This window comes from Salvelinus alpinus, chromosome 15, assembly GCF_045679555.1.
Source record: "Salvelinus alpinus chromosome 15, SLU_Salpinus.1, whole genome shotgun sequence".
Taxonomy (NCBI): domain Eukaryota; kingdom Metazoa; phylum Chordata; class Actinopteri; order Salmoniformes; family Salmonidae; genus Salvelinus; species Salvelinus alpinus.
In genome coordinates this window covers 20,947,145-20,970,990 of record NC_092100.1, presented here as the reverse complement: position 1 = coordinate 20,970,990, position 23,846 = coordinate 20,947,145, and the positions used below count along the sequence as shown (strand labels likewise).

At 43.4% G+C, this 23,846-nt stretch overlaps 1 protein-coding gene across 1 annotated transcript in view; it reads right to left on the bottom strand.

The window, feature by feature from the left end:
- The window catches only part of fbn2b (fibrillin 2b), a 94,701-nt gene that overhangs the window by 45,776 nt on the left and 25,079 nt on the right, over positions 1–23,846 (bottom strand). The window contains exons 7-8 of the mRNA XM_071342880.1: positions 19,156–19,353; positions 12,052–12,177 (exon numbers count right to left, since the gene is read on the bottom strand). Coding sequence (XP_071198981.1) covers positions 12,052–12,177; positions 19,156–19,353 — 324 coding nt within the window. The remainder of the gene's footprint in view (positions 1–12,051; positions 12,178–19,155; positions 19,354–23,846) is intronic.

Below are 23,846 nucleotides of genomic sequence, written 5' to 3'. Positions count from 1 at the left end.
AAAAAAAGGTTCACTGTTATAAGCTAACTTTTTTGATGAATTTAACCAAAATCCCCCAAATTCCAGGGCTTAACTTCCCATGGAAAAATTCCAGGAAATGTACAGGAAAGTTTCCGACCCTTTGTGTGTGTGTGTGTGTGTGTGTGTGTGTGTGTGTGTGTGTGTGTGTGTGTGTGTGTGTGTGTGTGTAACTGTGTTTGTCTGTACAGTATGTGTGTGTGTGTGTATCTATAAGTATCCGACGCTATGGGGAGGTCCTTATGTATAACACTAAAATCATCTCTGCTCTGTAAGTGTTTCTTTGTTCTAGCACTAACAGCTGGTCCTGGGCCAGTAGTCTTTATTTATCTAAGGAAAATGAGGGGGCAAAAAACGAGAGGGGAAAAAAACAACAACTATGAAATCAGGTAGGTTGCTTTGACCTAGAAGAACTACCTCCCTGACATGTTAACAGCTCCAAGGCTGGCTCCACAGGAACATGAGGCCATGTTGGTGCATAAACTTGGAGGGCATTTTGAAACCCATTTTCCCTTTGGAAAACAGATGGTGGTCTGTGATGTCTTAACCGAACAAAATGGGGTTTGAATTGCTCAATCTCAGAGCTGTGCTATTTGAGGTATCTGGGCATTTATAGTTATGGATGGTTCAACTCAGTATTCTCTAGCCTTTAATGGGCTATGGAATGCTTGATGTTTTGAAACTAAAACTGACTGCCCCACTTAAGTTCAAACACAATGTTCCCTAAAAGCTGCCCCATCCACCATCCAACCCCCACCTTGGCCCAAGCGAAGCCCACGTACGAAGCCTCAGGCTTGGGGCTGTAATTACTTAACCTTCAAGGACCTCTACCCCCATACGCTGCCTCTCACTCCACCAGGTTTCAAAGACTACAGGGCATAGGTCACCTCTCCTGCTTGTCCAGACAACAGGCCTCCAGTCATCATAAGACCATAGCACAATCCAGCATTTCAGTGGGACTGTGATAGGACAGCCGCCATCACATGACCAACTAATTTGACATTCACATATTGTCCATAATGTCTAAACATACCATTCACATACAGTGGGGAGAAGAAGTATTTGATACACTGCCGATTTTGCAGGTTTTCCTACTTACAAAGCATGTAGAGGTCTGTAATTTTTCTCATAGGTACACTTCAACTGTGAGAGGCGGAATCTTAAACAAAAATCCAGAAAATCACATTGTATGATTTTTAAGTAATTAATTTGCATTTTATTGCATGACATAAGTATTTGATACATCCGAAAAGCAGAACTTAATATTTGGTACAGAAGCCTTTGTTTGCAATTACAGAGATCATACGTTTCCTGTAGTTCTTGACCAGGTTTGCACACACTGCAGCAGGGATTTTGGCCCACTCCTCCATACAGATCTTCTCCAGATCCTTCAGGTTTCGGGGCTGTCGCTGGGCAATACGGACTTTCAGCTCCCTCCAAAGATTTTCTATTGTGTTCAGGTCTGGAGACTGGCTAGGCCACTCCAGGACCTTGAGATGCTTCTTACGGAGCCACTCCTTAGTTGCCCTGGCTGTGTGTTTCGGGTTGTTGTCATGCTGGAAGACCCAGCCACGACCCATCTTCAATGCTTTTACTGAGGGAAGGAGGTTGTTGGCCAAGATCTCGCGATACATGGCCCCATCCATCCTCCCCTCAATACGGTGCAGTCGTCCTGTCCCCTTTGCAGAAAAGCATCCCCAAAGAATGATGTTTCCACGTCCAGGCTTCACGGTTGGGATGGTGTTCTTGGGGTTGTACTCATCCTTCTTCTTCCTCCAAACACGGCGAGTGGAGTTTAGACCAAAAAGCTCTATTTTTGTCTCATCAGACCACATGACCTTCTCCCATTCCTCCTCTGGATCATCCAGATGGTCATTGGCAATTTTCAGACGGGCCTGGACATGCGCTGGCTTGAGCAGGGGGACCTTGCGTGCACTGCAGGATTTTAATCTATGACGGCGTAGTGTGTTACTAATGGTTTACTTTGAGACTGTGGTCCCAGCTCTCTTCAGGTCATTGACCAGGTCCTGCCGTGTAGTTCTGGGCTAATCCCTCACCTTACTCATGATCATTGATGCCCCACGAGGTGAGATCTTGCATGGAGCCCCAGACCGAGGGTGATTGACCGTCATCTTGAACTTCTTCCATTTTCTAATAATTGCGCCAACAGTTGTTGCCTTCTCACCAAGCTGCTTGCCTATTGTCCTGTAGCCCATCCCAGCCTTGTGCAGGTCTACAATTTTATCCCTGATGTCCTTACACAGCTCTCTGGTCTTGGCCATTGTGGAGAGGTTGGAGTCTGTTTGATTGAGTGTGTGGACAGGTGTCTTTTATACAGGTAACGAGTTCAAACAGGTGCAGTTAATACAGGTAATGAGTGGAGAACAGGAGGGCTTCTTAAAGAAAAACTAACAGGTCTGTGAGAGCCGGAATTCTTACTGGTTGGTAGGTGATCAAATACTTATGTCATGCAATAAAATGCAAATTAATTACTTAAAAATCATACAATGTGATTTTCTGGATCTTTGTGTTAGATTCCGTCTCTCACAGTTGAAGTGTACCTATGATAAAAATTACAGACCTCTACATGTTTTGTAAGTAGGAAAACCTGCAAAATTGGCAGTGTATCAAATACTTGTTCTCCCCACTGTACATATATACACTACCGTTTAAAAGTTTTGGGTCACTAAGAAATTTCCATGTTTTTGAAAGAAAAGCAAATTTTTCGTCCATTAAAATAACATAAAATTGATCAGAAATACAGTGTAGACATTGTTAATGTTGTAAATGACTATTGTAGCTGGAAACGGCAGATTTTTATGGAATACCTACATAGGCGTACAGAGGCCCATTATCAGCAACCTTCACTCCTGTGTTCCAATGCGTTAGCTAATCCAAGTTTATCATTTTAAAAGGCTAATTGATCATTAGAAAACCCTTTCGCAATTATGTTAGCACAGCTGAAAAGTGTTGTTCTGATTAAAGATGCAATAAAACTGGCCTTCTTTAGACTAGTTGAGTATCTGGAGCATCAGCACTTGTGGGTTCGATTACAGGCTCACAATGGCCAGAAACAAATAACTTTCTTCTGAAACTCGTCAGTCTATTGTTGTTCTGAGGAATGAAGGCTATTCCATGCGAGAAATTGCCAAGAAACTAAAAATCTCGTACAACTCTGTGTACTACTCCCTTCACAGAACAGCGCAAACTGGCTCTAACCAGAATAGAAAGAGGAGTGGGAAAAGGCGGCAAAAATATATAATTGTACTGTGGATACCAATATCCCTGTGAGTCTCCCAGGCCCATGTTGCCCAGGGTTAAGAACATAAATTGCAGATTAATAATATTACTTTGTATTGTTTTCACAATTGAAACTTATTCAGGATCCCTTGGACAAAAGTTGTTTAGTCTGTTGTTAGGTTGCTGTGCGTTTTGTTGCCAACTTTACTTTGCTAGCTTTGCTTTGCTAGCTGACAACTTTACGTTTATATTTTTAGTTTTTCCATCACAACTTTTTTCCCTCATTCAACTTTTTCACTCCGGACGCTTTATCTGGACATGGTTCGTCAGCACCTTCAATAGCCGAAGCTAAGTAGTAACTTTAACATGATGTCTTCTAACTGCATTCGCTGTACTCATAATATACAGGAGAATGATCGCCTTACGGCGAGGATAGCTGTGCTGCAAGCCCAGCTTCAGACGCAATCGTTAGGCAAGGGTAATTTCAGTGTAGGAAAGGGTGAAACAGCGTCTGTGCCACCAGTAAGTACAGATAGTAACGTTAGTATAAATCCCCCCGCACTGTCCCCGCAGCCGGACAATTTTCTCATGGCTTCTGGAGGGAAATGCTGTAGGAATGCTCAACCGGTGTCGCTCATTCAGCCGACAGAAACTTTCAACCGGTTTTCCCCATTGAGTAGCGAGTCGGAGTCTGAGGCCGAGTCTTCTCTTGTCTCTACTCCTCCCGTTACGGGGTCTGAGACGCCGAAGGCTCCCACCATTAGCTCTGACAAATTGAAAACCTTAGTCATTGGCGACTCCATTACCCGCAGTATTAGACTTAAAACGAATCACCCAGCGATCATACACTGTTTACCAGGGGGCAGGGCTACCGACGTTAAGGCTAATCTGAAGATGGTGCTGGCTAAAGCTAAAACTGGCGAGTGTAGAGAGTATAGAGATATTGTTATCCACGTCGGCACCAACGATGTTAGGATGAAACAGTCAGAGGTCACCAAGCGCAACATAGCTTCAGCCTGTAAATCAGCTAGAAAGATGTGTCGGCATCGAGTAATTGTCTCTGGCCCTCTCCCAGTTAGGGGGAGTGACGAGCTCTACAGCAGAGTCTCACAACTCAATCGCTGGGTGAAAACTGTTTTCTGCCCCTCCCAAAAGATAGAATTTGTAGATAATTGGCCCTCTTTCTGGGACTCACCCACAAACAGGACCAAGCCTGACCTGCTGAGGAGTGACGGACTCCATCCTAGCTGGAGGGGTGCTCTCATCTTATCTACAAACATAGATAGGGCTCTAACTCCACTAGCTCCACAATGAAATAGGGTGCAGGCCAGGCAGCAGGCTGTTAGCCAACCTGCCAGCTTAGTGGAGTCTGCCAATAGCACAGTCAGTGTAGTCAGCTCAGCCATCCCCATTGAGACTGTGTCTGTGCCTCGACCTAGGTTGGGCAAAACTAAACATGGCGGTGTTCGCCTTAGCAATCTCATTAGGATAAAGACCTCCTCCATTCCTGCCATTATTGAAAGAGATCGTGATACCTCACATCTCAAAATAGGGTTACTTAATGTTAGATCCCTCACTTCAAAGGCAGTTATAGTCAATGAACTAATCACTGATCATAATCTTGATGTGATTGGCCTGACTGAAACATGGCTTAAGCCTGATGAATTTACTGTGTTAAATGAGGCCTCACCTCCTGGTTACACTAGTGACCATATCCCCCGTGCATCCCGCAAAGGCGGAGGTGTTGCTAACATTTACGATAGCAAATTTCAATTTACAAAAAACAAAATTACGTTTTCGTCTTTTGAGCTTCTATTCCTACTAAACTACTGAAAGAGCTGCTTCCTGTGCTTGGCCCTCATATGTTGAACATAATAAACGGCTCTCTATCCACCGGATGTGTACCAAACTCACTAAAAGTGGCAGTAATAAAGCCTCTCTTGAAAAAGCCAAACCTTGACCCGGAAAATATAAAAAACTATCGGCCTATATCGAATCTTCCATTCCTCTCAACATTTTTTGAAAAAGCTGTTGCGCAGCAACTCACTGCCTCCCTGAAGACAAACAATGTATACGAAATGCTTCAGTCTGGTTTTAGACCCAATCATAGCACTGAGACTGCACTTGTGAAGGTGGTAAATGACCTTTTAATGGCGTCAGACCGAGGCTCTGCATCTGTCCTCGTGCTACTAGACCTTAGTGCAGCCTTTGACACCATCGATCACCACATTCTTTTGGAGAGACTGGAAACCCAAATTGGTCTACACGGACAAGTTCTGGCCTGGTTTAGATCTTCCTGTCGGAAAGATATCAGTTTGTCTCTGTGAATGGTTTGTCCTCTGACAAATCAACTGTACATTTCGGTGTTCCTCAAGGTTCCGTTTTAGGACCACTATTGTTTTCACTATATATTTTACCTCTTGGGGATGTTATTCGAAAACATAATGTTAACTTTCACTGCTATGCGGATGACACACAGCTGTACATTTCAATGAAACATGGTGAAGCCTCAAAATTGCCCTCGCTAGAAGCCTGTGTTTCAGACATAAGGAAGTGGATGGCTGCAAACTTTCTACTTTTAAACTCGGACAAAACAGAGATGCTTGTTCTAGGTCCCAAGAAACAAAGAGATCTTCTGTTAAATCTGACAATTAATCTTGATGGTTGTAAAGTCGTCTCAAATAAAACTGTGAAGGACCTCGGCGTTACTCTTGACCCTGATCTCTCTTTTGACGAACATATCAAGACTGTTTCAAGGACAGCTTTTTTCCATCTACGTAACATTGCAGAAATCAGAAATTTTCTGTCCAAAAATGATGCAGAAAAATGAATCCATGCATTTGTTACTTCTAGGTTAGACTACTGCAATGCTCTACTTTCCGGCTACCCGGATAAAGCACTAAATAAACTTCAGTTAGTGCTAAATACGGCTGCTAGAATCCTGACTAGAACCAAGAAATTTGATCATATTACTCCAGTGCTAGCCTCCCTACACTGGCTTCCTGTTAAGGCAAGGGCTGATTTCAAGGTTTTACTGTTAACCTATAAAGCGTTACATGGGCTTGCTCCTACCTATCTTTCCGAGTTGGTCCTGCCGTACATACCTACACGTACGCTACGGTCACAAGACGCAGGCCTCCTAATTGTCCCTAGAATTTCTAAGCAAACAGCGGGAGGCAGGGCTTTCTCCTATAGATCTCCATTTTTATGGAATAGTCTGCCTACCCATGTGAGAGACGCAGACTCGGTCTCAACCTTTAAGTCTTTATTGAAGACTCATCTCTTCAGTAGGTCATATGATTGAGTGTAGTCTGGCCCAGGAGTGTGAAGGTGAACGGAAAGGCTCTGGAGCAACGAACCGCCCTTGCTGTCTCTGCCTGGCCGGTTCCCCTCTCTCCACTGGGATTCTCTGCCCCTAACCCTATTACAGGGGCTGAGTCACTGGCTTACTGGTGCTCTTTCATGCCGTCCCTAGGAGGGGTGCGTCACTTGAGTGGGTTGAGTTACTGACGTGATCTTCCTGTCTGGGTTGGCGCCCCCCCTTGGTTGTGGTGCTGTGGTGGAGATCTTTGTGGGCTATACTCAGCCTTGTCTCAGGATTGTAAGTTGGTGGTTGAAGATATCCCTCTAGTGGTGTGGGGGCTGTGCTTTGGCAGAGTGGGTGGGGTTATATCCTTCCTGTTTGGCCCTGTCCGGGGGTATCATCGGATGGGGCCACAGTGTCTCCTGACCCTCCTGTCTCAGCCTCCAGTATTTATGCTGCAGTAGTTTATGTGTCGGGGGGCTAGGGTCAGTTGGTTATACCTGGAGTACTTCTCCTATCTTATCCAGTGTCCTGTGTGAATTTAAGTATGCTCTCTCTAATTCTCTCGTTCTCTCTTTCTTTCTCTCTCTCGGAGAACCTGAGCCCTAGGACCATACGTCACGGCAAACCGGGCATGATGACTCCTTGCTGTCCCCAGTCCACCTGGCCTTGCTGCTGTTCCAGTTTCAACTGTTCTGCCTGCTGTTATGGAACCCCTACCTGTTCAACTCTTAATGATCGGCTATGAAAAGCCAACTGACTTTTATTCCTGATTATTATTTGACCATGCTTGTCATTTATGAACATTTTGAAAATCTTGGCTCTCTCTAATTCTCTCCTTCTCTCTTTCTTTCTCTCTCTCGGAGGACCGGAGCCCTAGGACCATACGTCAGGACTACCGGGCATGATGACTCCTTGCTGTCCCCAGTCCGCCTGGCCCTGCTGCTATTCCAGTTTCAACTGTTCTGCCTGCGGTTATGGAACCCCTACCTGTCCCAGACCTGCTGTTTTCAATTCTTAATGATCGGCTATGAAAAGCCAACTGACATTTATTCCTGATTATTATTTGACCATGCTTGTCATTTATGAACATTTTGAAAATCTTGGCTCTCTCTAATTCTCTCCTTCTCTCTCTCTTTCTCTCTCTCGGAGGACCTGAGCCCTGGGACCGTGCGTCGGGGCTGCCGGGCGTGATGGCTCCTTGCTGTCCCCAGTCCACCTGGCCTTGCTGCTATTCCAGTTTCAGCTGTTCTGCCTGCGGTTATGGAACCGCCACCTGTCCCGGACCTGCTATTTTCAACTCTTGATGATCGGCTATGAAAAGCCAACTGAAAATTATTCATGATTATTATTTGACCGTGCTTGTCACTTATGAACATTTTGAACATCTTGGCATAGTTCTGTTATAATCTCCACCCAGCACAGCCAGAAAAGGACTGGCCACCCCTCATAGCCTGGTTCCTCTCTAGGTTTCTTCCTAGGTTTTGGCCTTTCTAGGGAGTTTTTCCTAGCCACCGTGCTTCTACACCTGCATTGCTTGCTGTTTGGGGTTTTAGGCTGGGTGTCTGTACAGCACTTCGAGATATTAGCTGATGTACGAAGGGCTATATAAAATAAACTTGATTTGATTTGATTAATGGCTTCGTTAAGTATTCAGACCCCTTAACTTTTTCCACATTTTGTTACGTTACAGCCTTATTCTAAAATTGATTAAATATAATGTTTTCCTCAGCAATCTACACACCATACCCTATAATGACAAAGCGAAAACTGGTTATTCTAATTTTTTGCAAATGTATAAAAAATAAAAACAGAAATAACTTATTTACATAAGTATTCAGACCGTTTGCTATGAGACTCGAAATTGAGTTCAGGTGCATCCTGTTTCCATTGATCATCCTTGAGATGTTTCTACAACTTGATTGGAGTCCACCTGTGGTAAATTAAATTGATTGGACATGATTTGGAAAGGCACACACCTGTCTATATAAGGTCCCACAGTTGACAGTGCATCTTAGAGCAAAAACCAAGCCATGAGGTCGAAGGAATTGTCCATAGAGCTCCGAGACAGGATTGTGTCGAGGCACAGACGTAGGGAAGGGTACCAAAATTTCTGCAGCATTGAAGGTCCCCAAGAACACATTGGCCTCCATCCTTCTTAAATGGAAGATGTTTGGAACCACCAAGACTCTTCCTAGAGCTGTCCGCCCGGCCAAACTGAGCAATCAGGGTAGAAGGGCCTTGGTCAGGGAGGTGACCAAGAACCCAAAAGGTCACTCTGAGTTCCTCTGTGGAGATGGGAGAACCTTCCAGAAGGACAACCATCTCTGCAGCACTCCACCAATCAGGCCTTTATGGTAGAGGGGCCAGACGGAAGCCACTCCTCAGTAAAAGGCACATAACAGCCCGCTTGGAGTTGCCAAAAGGCACCTAAAGACTCTCAGACCATGAGAAATGAGATTCTCTGGTCTGATGAAACCAAGATTGAACTCCATGACCTCAATGCCAAGCGCCACGTCTAGAGGAAACATGGCACCATCCCTACAGTGAAGCATGGTGGTGGCAGCATCATACTGTGGGGATGTTTTTCAGCGGCAGGGACTGGGAGACTGGTTAGGATCGAGGCAAAGATGAATGGAGAAGAGTACAAAGAGATCCTTGATGAAAACCTGCTCCAGAGCGCTCAGAGCATCAGACTGAGGCAAACATTCAACTTCCAACAGGACAACAACCCTGAGCACACAGCCAAGACAACGCAGGAGTGGCTTTGGGACAAGTCTCTGAATGTCCTTGAGTGGCCCAGCCAGAGCCCGGACTTGAACCCAGTCAAACATCTCTGGAGAGACCAGAAAATAGCTGTGCAGCAGCGCTCCCCATCCAACCTGATAGAGCTTGAGAGGATCTGCAGAGAAGAATAGGAGAAACTCCCCAAATACATGTGTGCCAGGCTTGTAGAGTCATACCCAAGAAGACTCGACGCTGCCGAAGGTGCTTCAACAAAGTACTAAGTACAGGGTCTGAATAATTACGTAAATGTGATTTTTTTTAAATATATTTTTTTAATGAATTAGCAAAAATATCTAAAAACTTGTTTTGCTTTGTCATTATGGGGTATGGTGTGTAGATTGATGAGGGAGAAAAACAATTTCATCAATTTTACAATAAGGCTGTAACGTAACGAAATGTGGGAAAAGTCAAGGGGTCTGAATACTTTCCGAAGTAATAATATACTCTTGATATATATTCTGGCCACGGACCTCCGCGGACCCCACTTTGAGAACCCCTGCATTAAGTGATAGGGCAGAGCATGACCAATATTAGGTCCTTTACCCACCTCACTCCTCACCCAGTCATCTCCAGAAGAGGCTGGTGGGAGGAGCTGAAGGAGGATGGGCTCATTGTAATGGCTGGAAGGGAATAAATGGTAGGGTAGCAAACATATCAAAGATATGGCAACCACATGTTTGACTTCGTTCCGTTTATTCCATTTTAGGCATTAAAATGTGCCCATCCTTCTATTGCTCATCCCACCAGCTTCTTCTGGTCAGTTCCCAGGGCTCCACTCCCTAATATCATTAACTACCATAGAACCAATGCTAGACCACTGATGATTCCCTATTGAGTGATGGAGAGAAATTCAGGCTCTCCTCAAATACTTTGGAAATTCTTACTTCCCTCTTTCCATCCTTCCTTCCTTAAAGAAGGAGAGAGTTGGTCTAAGAGTTATGTTGGTACTTTTTTTTTGCTTTTACTTATCCAATCACTTTCCAATCTGTGATTAGTAAAGGAAGGAAGGGTGCATTTTAAGAGTATTTGAACAGGGCCTGGCTGTCCAGTAACAGATGTAGAGAGAGAGATCATCTGGGGGATATCAGTAGACCCTGAGGGTCAATGAAGGGTTAGAAACAGTCATATACCTGGAGGAAACTCAAAATAAAATAAAATAAAAATGTATTGGTCGCATTCTCAGTTTAGCAGATGTTATAGCAGTTGCAGCTAAATGCTTATGTTACTAGCTCCTGACAATGGAGTAAATGTCAAATAAGTGCACAAATCATTTAGAAAATATGTATTTAAAGATTTATTTATTTCTCCCAAATGTTATCTTTGTACATAAATGCACTCGCTGCATTTTAAGCTTTAAAACTGAAAAGTTTTCTCTCTGACAAAATGTGTAGAACTAGGAAATTAGCTTGAAAACTGCATAAAAATGTATCCGATGCCAAGAGGCCGGGACTTTTAAATGTTCTTTCCCCGGGTCAGAGACTTGGTTCGTTCAGTCATGCACTGCAGACGTCATAGCAAAAATTCATTGTAGACTATTTTTATCGCACTCAAGTTGTGTTCTGATTATGAGGGGGTCCCTGATGAATTTGCTATCACAAAACCATGGACTTAATGAGTCCCTAAGGTCAGTGATTATTACAATGCCTCTCTCTGCCTGAGAGGAGCCAGGGGGTGGTTTGTACACCATAACCTTGCTGAGTCAGTGTTTATGTACTCCTTCTCTCCTGCTGGGCTGGTTTAATAAGGACTCAATCCTAACATGAGATGTGTGTGCGTACTGTAATTCAGACTTTGGGTAATATAAGGGATACATTACATTGATGTCAATGAGAGGTATGCGTGGGACAGTGAGTTAGGCACGCAATCTCCAGATTGAAGCTAAACTGTTGTGAGGTTTTAAGGTATAGTATACTACTTGGTATGTACTTGTATGGTACAGTATGATGTTAGAGTACAAGTTCCTATGAGCCACTAACTGGACTGAGGCTAGTGATTGGCAGGTAGAGGGGAAAACAAAGTGTACACAACTATACTCCTAGACAGCACATCAGACAGTGTAGTTAAGTGGGTGAAATACCTCTGGCTGAAACAGTCCCAGAGCTCTTTCCAACCTCCCCAAAGACTAGGAACCCATCCAAGGCCTACAGCCCCCACCTTGCAAAGTACCTCAGCCTGCCTGTCTTCATTATGCATTGTTTAAATTCCACCCAATCAACACATAGCAATGCGACCCCTAACTGGTGTGTGTGTGTGTGTGTGTGTGTGTGTGTGTGTGTGTGTGTGTGTGTGTGTGTGTGTGTGTGTGTGTGTGTGTGTGTGTGTGTGTGTGTGTGTGTGTGTGTGTGTGTGTGTGTGTGTGTGTGTGTGTGTGTGTGTGTGTGTGTGTATTTCCATATCAGTGACCAGATAACCACAGAAGCTAATCGCCACTGACTGTCTGGCAAAAGTATTCAAAACACTGATAGTAGTGCATAACAAAACCCCGGAAAAAAAGCAAAACAATGGATCTATGCTCACAATTCAAAATCCTTCCTCTAATTCTTAACTGAGGCACTCAGTTAGCTAAGCCTACTTAAATTACGACCAATATGTTTTCCATTACATGAATTCACTGTAAGTAATACATTCCAGTTAGTTATATAATGTGTATAATAATATGGTATTATCACAGGGGTTAAGTGAGAGAGCTGTGTGTGACTCACCTTCGCACTTGTGGCTGGTGTCACTCTGGCGATGGCCCGCGGGACATTTACACTCATAGGAGCCAACTGTGTTGATACAGTTACCTCCTGCACACAGCCCGGGGATGGCTTGACACTCATCCACATCTAGAGAAGGGAGAGGAGGAGAGGGCGGGAAATTGAGGGAGAGAAAGAGAGGAAAAGAAAGAGGGAAGGAGAATGGAGACCATTAGCACAAATAAGCAGCACTTAACATGAGTTGCTTTAAGAGATGCTGTTTAAGTACTCTGAGTCTGCTCTTAATGAGTGAAGAATCTTCTAAAGCTTTACTGCCCACCCACTAACCTTGAATCAGATGGAGTCTATAAATGTGGTTGAAAAAAATGTGGATTTTAAGTTCTGTGATATACAGCGTCTTAGATTTTAAAGGGAAGTAGGTGTAAACATTACAACCAATCATGATCGGTCATATGGCTAAAATACGTTTTCCAGGAGTTTTTGTTGCAGCATTAAAACCAGTTTACAGGGGCACAGCAGGACAGAACAGGGGATATATTTTGGCACCGCCACCTAGGAACCAAGACCAGTCCAGACTGTAGCCCTTGTTTGAGCAGGGAGTGGGTTCATGTACACGTATATTTTCTATCATGCAGTGAATAAAGATGACGGAACTGTATGCGTAGGGTTCTGATTGGACAGTGGACACCATAACCAGGAAACACAAAACAGTGTCTTCTTTAAACTGGCTTAATGAGAGGGAAAAGTCATTTATCACCTCATCTTCCTCCCCTCTTCACACATTTACACTTCGTTAGCTCACAGTCTGGCCATGATAGCCAGGAAGAGGTGTTGGTTTTTCATCATCTTCCGTGGAAACACATTGACACACATTGACAGACCCCTCAGATGGTTTGTGTGTCTAGAGGGGTACGTCTGGGTATGTGAATATGTGCTGAGACTGGTATGTGTCTGGATGGTATGAAGACATGGACATAGAAACACTACGTGTGGGCAGAGACGTGCACACACACACACCTGGTCATCTAACTCTGCACCAGTCTCAGAGAGGGAAGTTGGCACGCCTTGCCAGTATCCAGCCAAGCAACCAAGATTTATACCCCCCTCTCTCTCTCACTACACACACAAACTCAGTCTGTTTCTAATCATGTGAATACCTTCGACCTCTATTCCTTTTTAACAAAGCCTGAAAATGTGCTCTCATGTTGATGAGCGCCAACTGCCAGCGGCGGCAAGAGCATCCAAACCCATGATGTCTGGAATGCTATCCTTACATTGGGATTCATGTGCATGTGTGCTTTCAACTGGTTCCAACAGGACTTTTCTCGGGGGCTTTCTGGAGAATAGGTGACTTCCTTGGTGTGTATACTGTATATAAAGGCAGACTGATAGAGGCTCAGTGAAAGAACGTGACTTTTCAGATAAAAAATACTATAACAGAAAAACTATCAGGAAGGAAGGATTTTATTAGGCTATAACTGTCATACAGTCAGTCTGTGGCCAGGTCTATTAATTTAGCAATAATTGTGTGTAATGAATGGGTTGACTCAGAGTTGAATGTACAATGTGTGCTGAATGTACAATGTGTGCTGTATTAACTTGAATCAGCTTTGGATATTTTAGGAATACTTTGGTTTTTGAAGTCTGAGGTATGATTTAGTTTGAGCATCAATTGTTTTCTTGCTTTTTGTCCTGTGGCCAAAGCAGACAAATAATCAACTGAGCACATACGTCAATTCAACGTCTATTCATGGTAATGACGTGGAAACAATGTTGACAAAACCTCAAGGCGCTCAGTCACATTGGTAATTCAAAGGTGTGCAGAGTGAAGCTTGAAAGCCTAACTGCTGTTTCAGGATCGTATTTCTTGTTCAGTTCTTTACAGCTATTTTTCATTAGCCTGTGTGCAAAAGCTTCTGTATAAAATGTCTCTCACCACACCTTACTGAGAACGTGTCAACACTCAACAGGCACTTTAGAGGACACTGCTGACTTGCAAAATGACTAACCACATCTAAAAATGACCTTACCTTAACCCTTACCTTACACAAACCCTTATCCCTGACCCTAACTTAATTATAAATAATTCTGAAATTAAATATCTGTCTGGAATGGAGCGAATGGAATGGCATCAAACACATGGAAACCACGTGTTTGATGTATTTGATACCATTTAAGGTGCTACCAACCTCCTGTGGTATGTATGTGTCTAACAGAAGTGTTTTCTGAGGCCTCCCGAGTGGTGCAGTGGTCTAAGGCACTGCATCACACTAGAGATCCTGGTTCAAGTCCAGGCTCTGTCACAGCCGGCCGTGACCGGGACACCCATGGGGTGGTGCATCTGGGTCAGGGGAGGGTTTGGCCGGCAGGGATGTCCTTGTCCCATTGCGCTCTAGTGACTCCTGTGGTGTACTGGGTGCATATATGCTGTTATGGTTGCAATGTGTTTCCTCCAACACATTGTTGTGGGGTGGCAGGTGGTGGTGGTTAGAGCATTGGTTTCTAGGTCAAATCCCTGAGCTGACAAGGTAAAAATTTGTTGTTCTGCACCTGAACAATGCAGTTAACCCACTAGGTTGTCATTGTAAATAACTTAACTGAGCCTACACCGGCCAAACTCAGACGACGCTGGGCCAATTGTGCGCCGCCCTATGGGACTCCCTATCACGCCTCTAGCTGAGATGCAGTGCAGTTGGGTTGTGTTTCAGAGGATGCATGGCTCTCTACCTTTCCCGAGTCTGTATGGGAGTTGCAGCAATGAGACAAGACTGTTGGATACCACGAAAAATATATATATATATTTTTTTATGAAATAAGAAGTGTTCTCCAAAATGTCCCAGATATGTTAATATACAAATCTTATGCAATAGTGAGATTTTACACCAGTGCAGCAAACGAGTGGACTCTATCAAGTACTGTTGAAATCAATTTGATCTGTCTGTATACGATGACACGACACCTAGTGGTCTTATGGTTGATTTCTCCCTAACCATAGTTTTTACTGTTCACTGTTCACTGTTTTTGTGATCTGGTAGGTCCCTGAAAACTGTCTTCACTTCGTTCCTGTGCCAGAACTACGAGCCAAATGTCAGAGGAATTATGGACCAATATGCAATGTAATGAGTGATATTTTGTTGTATGCATTTTTTGTGTGACAGCAAGATGTATAGCTAGCTCATGGAGATGACACATCTAGCTACATTAAACTTCACAACATGCTCGCTCATGGCTATGTGAATTAATGTGTACTGACTGCATTGCATGAGAGCTGCATCTGTGTATGTGCCGGCATTTTTGCGTCCAATAGGACAGTCCGTCCTGGTTGTAATGTTGACAACACTGGTCCTGCCATGCATGAAAAGCTAGTTCGCATCTTCTTTGATAAGTGGTATACTTTACTAGCTAACATAGCTAGATCATCAAACTGTATTTTCTTTGCTATTTCTGCACGATGGTACTTATTAGGGCCTTGAATCTCATATACGGACCTCAAAGTCACCACTGGTCATCTAACTAGCCATGTAGCCAGCAGGAATGCATCAGTTTCCATTGGACTAGACTAGAGCATGCTAGCTAAGTTGCTAACGCTGGCTAGCATATGAACGTTAGCTAGCTAGCTAATGACGATACACCCTAGTCGTGGGTCTGCAAAATCAAGCAAATGGTACTGGACTCATGATAAAATAATGTTTTGACATTGTAGTAGCTATTGCTGTTTTGGTTGTTTGTTTTTGGCTTAGTGACATTGTGAATATCATCTTTTTGGCATTTAACTCTGATTTATCTAGCTTTATCTAATCCGGTTTCGCATGATGACTGGTCCCAAATTCCCACAAGACTTCCCACTAATGGATATGAAGCCTCATAAATAAAAGATCCGGTCATGGATTAGGAGCCACTTCTTATTTAGAAACATATACATCCCGTTCTCAGCATCAATAAAACTCTCTCTATACTCTATCTTGTTAAGTGTGTTCAGGTGTGCCACACCCACTAATTGGCCACCAAATGAATGAGTGCCCGTTTCCTTTGAAATGGGGTCTGTTTGAATAGACTGAAATGAACAGCTTTGTATGCGTAAAAAAACATGGCATAGTAGCTACATCCTGGTGGCGCAGTGGACTAATTTCATGGATATAAAACAGAAGATTATAGGTTTAAGTCTTACTGGACACAAAAAAAAGAAAGTTGTTGCCTATGAAAATAAATGTCCAAGTGTCCTATTTAAAAAAGTTAACCCCAAATAAGATAGCAGTCTTATTGAAAGTTTTAAGGAAGTTGTTTAAAAACTTCCAAATAACCTCAGAGCGTTAATAAAACCTCCCAGGAAAACCTTCAAAGAACGAGAGTAAAACGTTCTCAGAACCTCCCTGCAACCTAAAAACAAACATCCCAAGAACAGGAACATTTTCACTTCTGTTCTTAGAACGTTTAAAAAATGTACAGTTTAACCAGTCAGGAAACGTATGACTTCGTTCCTACAACCAACGTGAAACCAAAAACATATGTTCCTACAACTCCCAAGGAACCAAATGTGCTAGCTGGTAAGTGTCCCCCTTTGTAAAACATTACATAAAGGCAATCCATTATCATGAGATGGTGTTGGCTAGACATATCCTATTAAAATCTCCACAAAGAGGAAGAGGCTCCAGTCCATGGAGGGTCGTTTGAACATTGCTGGGGGGTGAGATGCTGTGTTTCATAAGAGGGCATGCGACCTCTACACTCTTAGAAAAAAGGTGCTATCTAGAACCTTAAAGGGTTTTTTGGCTGTCCCCATAGAATAACCCTTTTTAGTTACAGGTAGAACCCTTTCTACAGAGGGTTCTACATGGAACCCAGAAGGGTTATTTCTACCTGGAACACAAAAGGGTTCTACCTGGAGCTAAAAATGGTTCTCCTATGGGGACAGCCAAAGAACCCTTTTGGAACCCTTTTTGCTAAGAGTGTACATGTCATCTACTGATACAGCCTCACTGCTTCATCTGGTTGGCCATTATGGAGCCTACCCACTGGGCACACCACCTCATTTTAACATGGAAATGTGGGTAATATTTGGTTGAGATGTTGATCAATGAGATTTCAACCTTTATTCACACACTCAAAAAGACAGTCAGAAGTTTGTTGAATTACCAATGTGTTATCACTATGCTTTCAACCATGTAAAAGCACAACAAAGTTCAAATGGGAATACAATGTCAGATATGTTGTATTTCTACATGTTATCACTGTTTTATCTAATAGCACAACCAAATGACTTGGATTGCAGTTGAGATTACATTAAAAGTACATAGTGCAAGTGATCAATGTTGTTCAATATTCTACGCAGATTGTAAAGCTGCCCTCAGACCTGAAACCTTTGCATCTTGAACATAAGAAGATATTTATAGTTACATTAGGCAAACCTCAAAATATGGCCATGGATGTGTTACCAAATTTAAGGTTGAATAACTACTGTTACATTACTTTGTAAGCCTTCATTTTTGTTTTTAATTTTTATTTACCGTATTACAAAAAGATTATTGAATTGTGTTTGGTTGACAACGCAACCAAATATATCTTTATCTAAGCCACTGAAAGTTTGATTAGCTTTAGTCTTATTCTGAAACTTTTTCTGGTTGAGATGGAGACGTGGATCCAACATATCAATGATTTGTGGATACACAATTCCAGTTTGTCTACAAATTAATAATTGATATTCTGGATTTACTTCCATTTCAACCAACAATCTAATTGAAAGAATAGGACCTAATCCAATCAAACTTTAAATCAAGTTTAGTCTTATTCTTTCACTTTTAATTTTGGTTTAGTTGGAGATGTGAATCCAACATATCATTTGTTAATATGCTATGTACTGTATTGCAAAAAGTGATAATGAATTGTGTTTGGTTGTCAACAAATTCCAGTTTGTCTGGAAATTAATCATTTATATGTTGGATTCACGTCTCCATCTCAACCAAGAATCAAAGTTAAATAATTTACTTTGATTTTTGGTTGAGATGGATACATGAATCCATCATATTAATGATTAACTTGAAGAACCCCTAGGCCTATATGTATTTAGTTGAACCCTGGGTTGAATTGAAACAATAGCTGTTGATGACTTTGCAAATGCTATATAGGCCTAAATGGTATCAATGATGATTTATGATTTATAAAGTATGGTTACATTTAATTTGCTCTGTTAAAGCTACCCTTTGTAATGACTTCGATAGCAACAGTGAATATATTTGGTTACTAAGAGGTCTTCAATAATCATTCTCACGATAGCCCATTGATAGTAGTCAGTGACAAATATAAAAGCTAAGTAAGGCTGGGTTTGGTTAAAACCCTGGATGAGAGACCAAATGAATAGCTGTAGATCAACTCTCCAGTAGGAGATTGTTTGTTTGATAGTGAATATAACATTGAAGATCTGATGTTGTTTCAAATGTACAAATTCAACAACTTTTATACAAGGTGATGACAATCATGTGGTTGAAATTTCACCCTCAAAACAACAGTTTTTCAAATCCAATGTATTTTCCACGTAGATTACAAGTCACAATACGCTGACAAATAATGTTGAAACCCAGTGGGTAGTGTGAAGGCAGGGAGGGGCCAGACAATGAAGAGAGAGAGGACAGCCTGTATTTACACAGACACTGGCCTGGGTCTGCTGCTGGAATGTTGATGAAGGAAGGTGAACTTCAGTTCATGTGGCGATGAAATGAGAACTCTCCTCTCTTTCTCTGGCTTTGATGTGTATCTCAGTGTATCTCTCTTTCTCTCTCTCTCTCTCTCTCTCTCTGTGTGTGTGTGTGTGTGTGTGTGTGTGTGTGTGTGTGTGTGTGTGTGTGTGTGTGTGTGTGTGTGTGTGTGTGTGTGTGTGTGTGTGTGTGTGTGTGTGTGTGTGTGTGTGTTGGTCCCTCTGTATGGGTGGTGGTTGCAGGCTGCAGGAGTTTGGTTGCTGATGGTGACAGATTAAGTAATGGTTACAGTGTTCGTGATGAGGAGGGTGAGTGTGTTTGTGCGTGACTCACTTGTTGAGTTTATTAGACTGAAGATCATCCAGGTGTGTTTATATGCAAGTGTAAAAATGCATGTGTGTGTGTCTGTGCGTCTTACCCTGGCACGCTCCACTGCGGATGTTGGGGATGAAGCCTCGGCGACAGGGGTGAGGCTGGGCAGGGCACATCTCACAGGGGTGTCCCCATGCCCGTCCGATGGTGGCACAGCACAGGGTCTTGGTGCACACAATGCCACTCAACTGGCCCTGGCACATCTGGTTGTTGACCTGCGTAAAGCAGGGCCCGGTCCGGTAGTCTAGAGGGAGATAAGGAGAAAGGGAAAGGGGGATACCTAGTCAGTTGTACAACTGAAGGCATTCAACTGAAATGTGTCTTCCGTATTTACCCCAACCCTTCTGAATCAGAGGTGCAGAGGGCTGCCTTATGAGAGATAGAGAGATAACCTTCAAAATAACCTTCTGAATGTTCTGTATAACTGAAAGCCAAGTCTATTTCACACTTCTGCTAGCTACGTTTCATTGAATTTGAAGTGTTATTGAATTAAATATAAATATACACTAAATATATAAGAACACCCTTTAGTATACTTTAAATGTTGCAGTAGGAGATATTGGGGCCTAAGTGAGAGCAGGCACTGTCTGGGTGAATTCATTTACCTCCCTCGTCTTTAACCTATTTAGACTAAATGTACGCTGCTGCTCATTCCTGGTTAGAGACTTTGGTCTGGAAATGCGTTGAAAAGTGGATTCTCCTATTCATTTGTCTAATGGGATAACTATATAATGGGAGACCCATTTAGTGCTGGTTCCCATCAATAACAACCTTCCCATGACAAACATTCTCGGTCCAGCCTCAGGTCTGAAGCTGGTCTAAAGGTCTGGTGGACCGTGGTGAAGCTATCACGACCGTACCAACAACATTTGTAACCTCTCGGACTGTACTGTACTAACACAGATACAGTGTGTCACTGTGTGGAAACAAAGTAATTACAAGAACACAGTGTCCTCAGACTTCAATGGCCACCTTGCTGCGCTGCTCGCCAGGCAACGACCGCAGCAACATAATCTTGTTAACCGCACTTCACGAATCAAACACAATGAACTCATGCTGAAACCATTTGAGCAATATGATTTCCATTCAATCGCACGTAATAAAACTCAAACGGGCCTAATGATGGCTTCTGGTGTGGTGGAAAGGCCTTATTAACTCCAGTAGTGGCGCCAAAGCTAATACAGCATTCATTAGAGGTACTGTAGATGGAGAATGAAATAGAATACAGGGTCTGAGAGGGGCTGTCAGGAGGAATGTAACTAACATAAACCCTGGAGAAGTGGTTTAAGTTGATCCTCTTGAGTTCTAAAGGAGATGTACAGAGAGATAGGGCAGCTTATTGTGGTAGCGCTGCTCTTATAACTTCCTGGTGCAACTAAAATAAAGGTCAATCACAGCCAGCCCAGACTGAAAATGAGAGAGAATAGATTAAAGCCAGCAGAAAGAGTGAGAGAAAGAGAGAGGACATAGCTCCCAGCAACTTCTAACTGTCCCCTCTCCTGCTCACACCCATGACCTGACAATCTTGCCTGGACAAGATTGTCCCTCTCCCAGTGGCAGAGACCCACTGCGGCGATCACCGCCACCTGGGCTTGATTAATCTGGCCTGGTCGGGCCAGGTCCAGATGTGTCCACTGGGAACTCTGAATCACTCTGGACTACATCCACAACCCCCCACTAACTAACAAACACTGCCTCTCCTCTACTCTTCTCCCAGTCAACACCACATTAAAAACGGATGTAAATCAGAATACTCACACTAATGCTGGACTCATATAGTTCAATCCTTTATGTCCGTCATGCTTTGGTCTGGTTTTGATCTAATCTGGTTTTGATCTAATCAACGATTTCAGTACACTCTTAGAAAAAAGGGTTCCAAAAGGGTTCTGCGGCTGTCCCCATAGGATATGCTTTTTTGGTTCCCGGGTAAAACATTTTAGAGTTCCATGTAGAACCCTTTGTGGAAAGGGTTCTTCATGGAACCTAATAGGGTTCTACCTGGAACCAAAAGGGTTCTTCAAAGGGATCTCTTGGGGACAGCCGAAGAACCCTTTTTGGTTCTAGATAGCACCTTTTTTTCTAAGAGTGTAGAACTTAGTGGTGGAAATGAGCAAGGACCAATGACCTTTATTGAAAGCTACAGTATAGGGAAGCTGTTCATGCAAAAGGTATGATTTGACTTGGAAGGGAGACATTTAAAATTTAAAGAAAGAAAGAAAGAGAGAGAGAGAAAGAAAGTGAAAGCTGGGGATTTATCCCTGTCCGGCTGCCATTCCTTTGATCAGCAGTGAGGCGCTGAAAGTGAGGAGGCGCCTGGGCTTTCCCATGGCCAAACCTTTCAGAAGAGCTTTAGTCGACTGCTGGAGGCTCCAGCCAAGTTCAGCAGAGCCCTGTCTGTCTGTGTGCAAACGCCCGCCAAGCCAGGCCAAACAAAAGACTGGAGTGATCAGAGAGTTCGCTCTTTTAATGGACCGAATAACAATTGCCACGCCAAGGTCTCTATGTCTCAACGCCACAAGATCCGACTGACTCAGAACCAGACAGGCAGGCCATGCAAGACTGTGTGTGTGTGTGGACTACGATCAGGAAACATGAACATTCCAGGGCCAGAAGAGTTAGGAATGGGAATGGGGTATAAGGAGGTACTGGCAGAAGTCAACAACATTCAACAATTTGGTCTGATTACAGTTCAAATTGCTCGATAGATCAAAACCATTCACCGGAACCTCGTCTTCTGTATTCTGCCTTTCACCAACACGCCTCCATATTTAGTCACATCTGTATCCTTTCCAGGTATCTCCAGTTTCCTACACATCCTCCCAACGATATGAGCATTCTGAACTGTATGTGTGTCCCCGTGTGTGTGTGTGTGTGTACATGTATGTGTTTGTGGCTACTTTTGTATATGTGCGCACGCATCTAAAATCCTCAAATGTGTGTATAGTAGCTACACTATATATACAAAAGTATGTGGACACCCCTTCAAATGAGTGGATTTGGCTATTTCAGCCACACCTGTTGCTGAAACAAATCGAGCACACAGCCAGGCAATCTCCATAGACACACATTGGCAGTAGAATGGCCTTACTGAAGAGCTCAGTGACTTTCAACGTGGCACCGTCATAGAATGCCACTTTTCCAACAAGTCAGTACGTCAAATTTCGGGCCTGCTAGAGCAGCGCCAGTCAACTGTAAGTGCTGTTATTGTGAAGTAGAAACATCTAGGAGAAACAACGGCTCAGCTGCAAAGTGGTAGGCCACACAAGCTCACAGAACGGGACGGCCGAGTGCTGAAGCGCATTGTGCGTAAAAATAGTCTGTCCTCGGTTGCAACACTCACTACCGAGTTCCAAACTGCCTCTGGAAGCAACATCAGCACAAGAACTGTTCGTCGGGAGCTTCATGAAATGGGTTTCCATGGCCGAGCAGCCTAAGATCACCATGCGCAATGCCAAGCGTCAGCTGGAGGGGTGTAAAGCTCACCGCCATTGGTCTCTGGAGCAGTGGAAACACATTCTCTGGAGGGATTATTCACGCTTCACCATCACACTTCACGAATCTGAGTTTGGAGTTTGGCGGTTGCCAGGAAAACGCCACCTGCCCGAATGCATAGTGCCAACTGTAAAGTTTGGCAGAGGAAGAATAATGGTTTGGGGCTGTTTTTCATGGTTCAGGCTCCTTAGTTCCAGTCAAGGGAAATCTTAACGCTACAGCATACAATGACATTCTAGATGATTCTGTGCTTCCAACTTTGTAGCAACAGTTTGGGGAGGGCTCTTTCCTGTTTCAGCATGACAATGCCCCGTGCACAAAGCGAGGTCCATACAGAAATGGTTTGTCGAGATCGGTGTGGAAGAACTTGACTGGCCTGCACAGAGTCCTGACCTCAACCCCATCGAACAGCTCTTGTGGCTGAATGGAAGCAAGTCCATGAAGCAATGTTCCAACATCTAGTGGAAAACATTCCCAGAAGAGTGAGGCTGTTATAGCTACAAAGAGGGGACCAACTCCATATTAATGCCCATGATTGTGGAATGAGATGTTTGACGAGCAGGTGTTCACATACACTGTGGTGTTTCTGTTACTGTTATGAACAGCATTATCAACAGCCCTTAAATCTACTTCCCCTTCAGCTTAATGGCTCTAAGAGGCTGAACCCTTCCTTACGACACTCACCCAAACGTGATGATACGCTAGAATGCTTCCCTGTGTAACCCCTGCTTTGAGACTGTGGGAGACTGGGAGGTTTGGGGAAAGTGAGAGAGATAAGCTTAAACGCAGGATAACAATCTCTCTCCAGTGATATAAAATTGGCTTTTGGCACTGGAAAGCTGTGTTGCCTGACTGCTAAGTTAATGGATAGCATTCTTTGAAGCAGAAACCACCACTGTGGGTAAATATGCAGAACACACACGACTGTGGAAACTTAAGTGAACACAGAGGGCTCAGTACCGACACAACCCAATTCTTGCTAACCCATTAAAAGAGTACTTTACGGTCTGTTATCACTCTTTCAATGTCTGTCTGGCAATTATTTTCCTTCCACAGATACAATTAGTTATCCTCTCAAGTTCATTCTAAAAACAATTTATACTCTAATTCAGAACAAAATGGACTTATTCTGGGTTCAAGTCTGATTCTGCTTCAGTCATCTTGTCACAGTGTTGTTTGGCAAGGCAACCATGTGGCATTACTGATTGGAGAAACAGTCAGGCACCCAGGCTAAAAGTCTCTGGA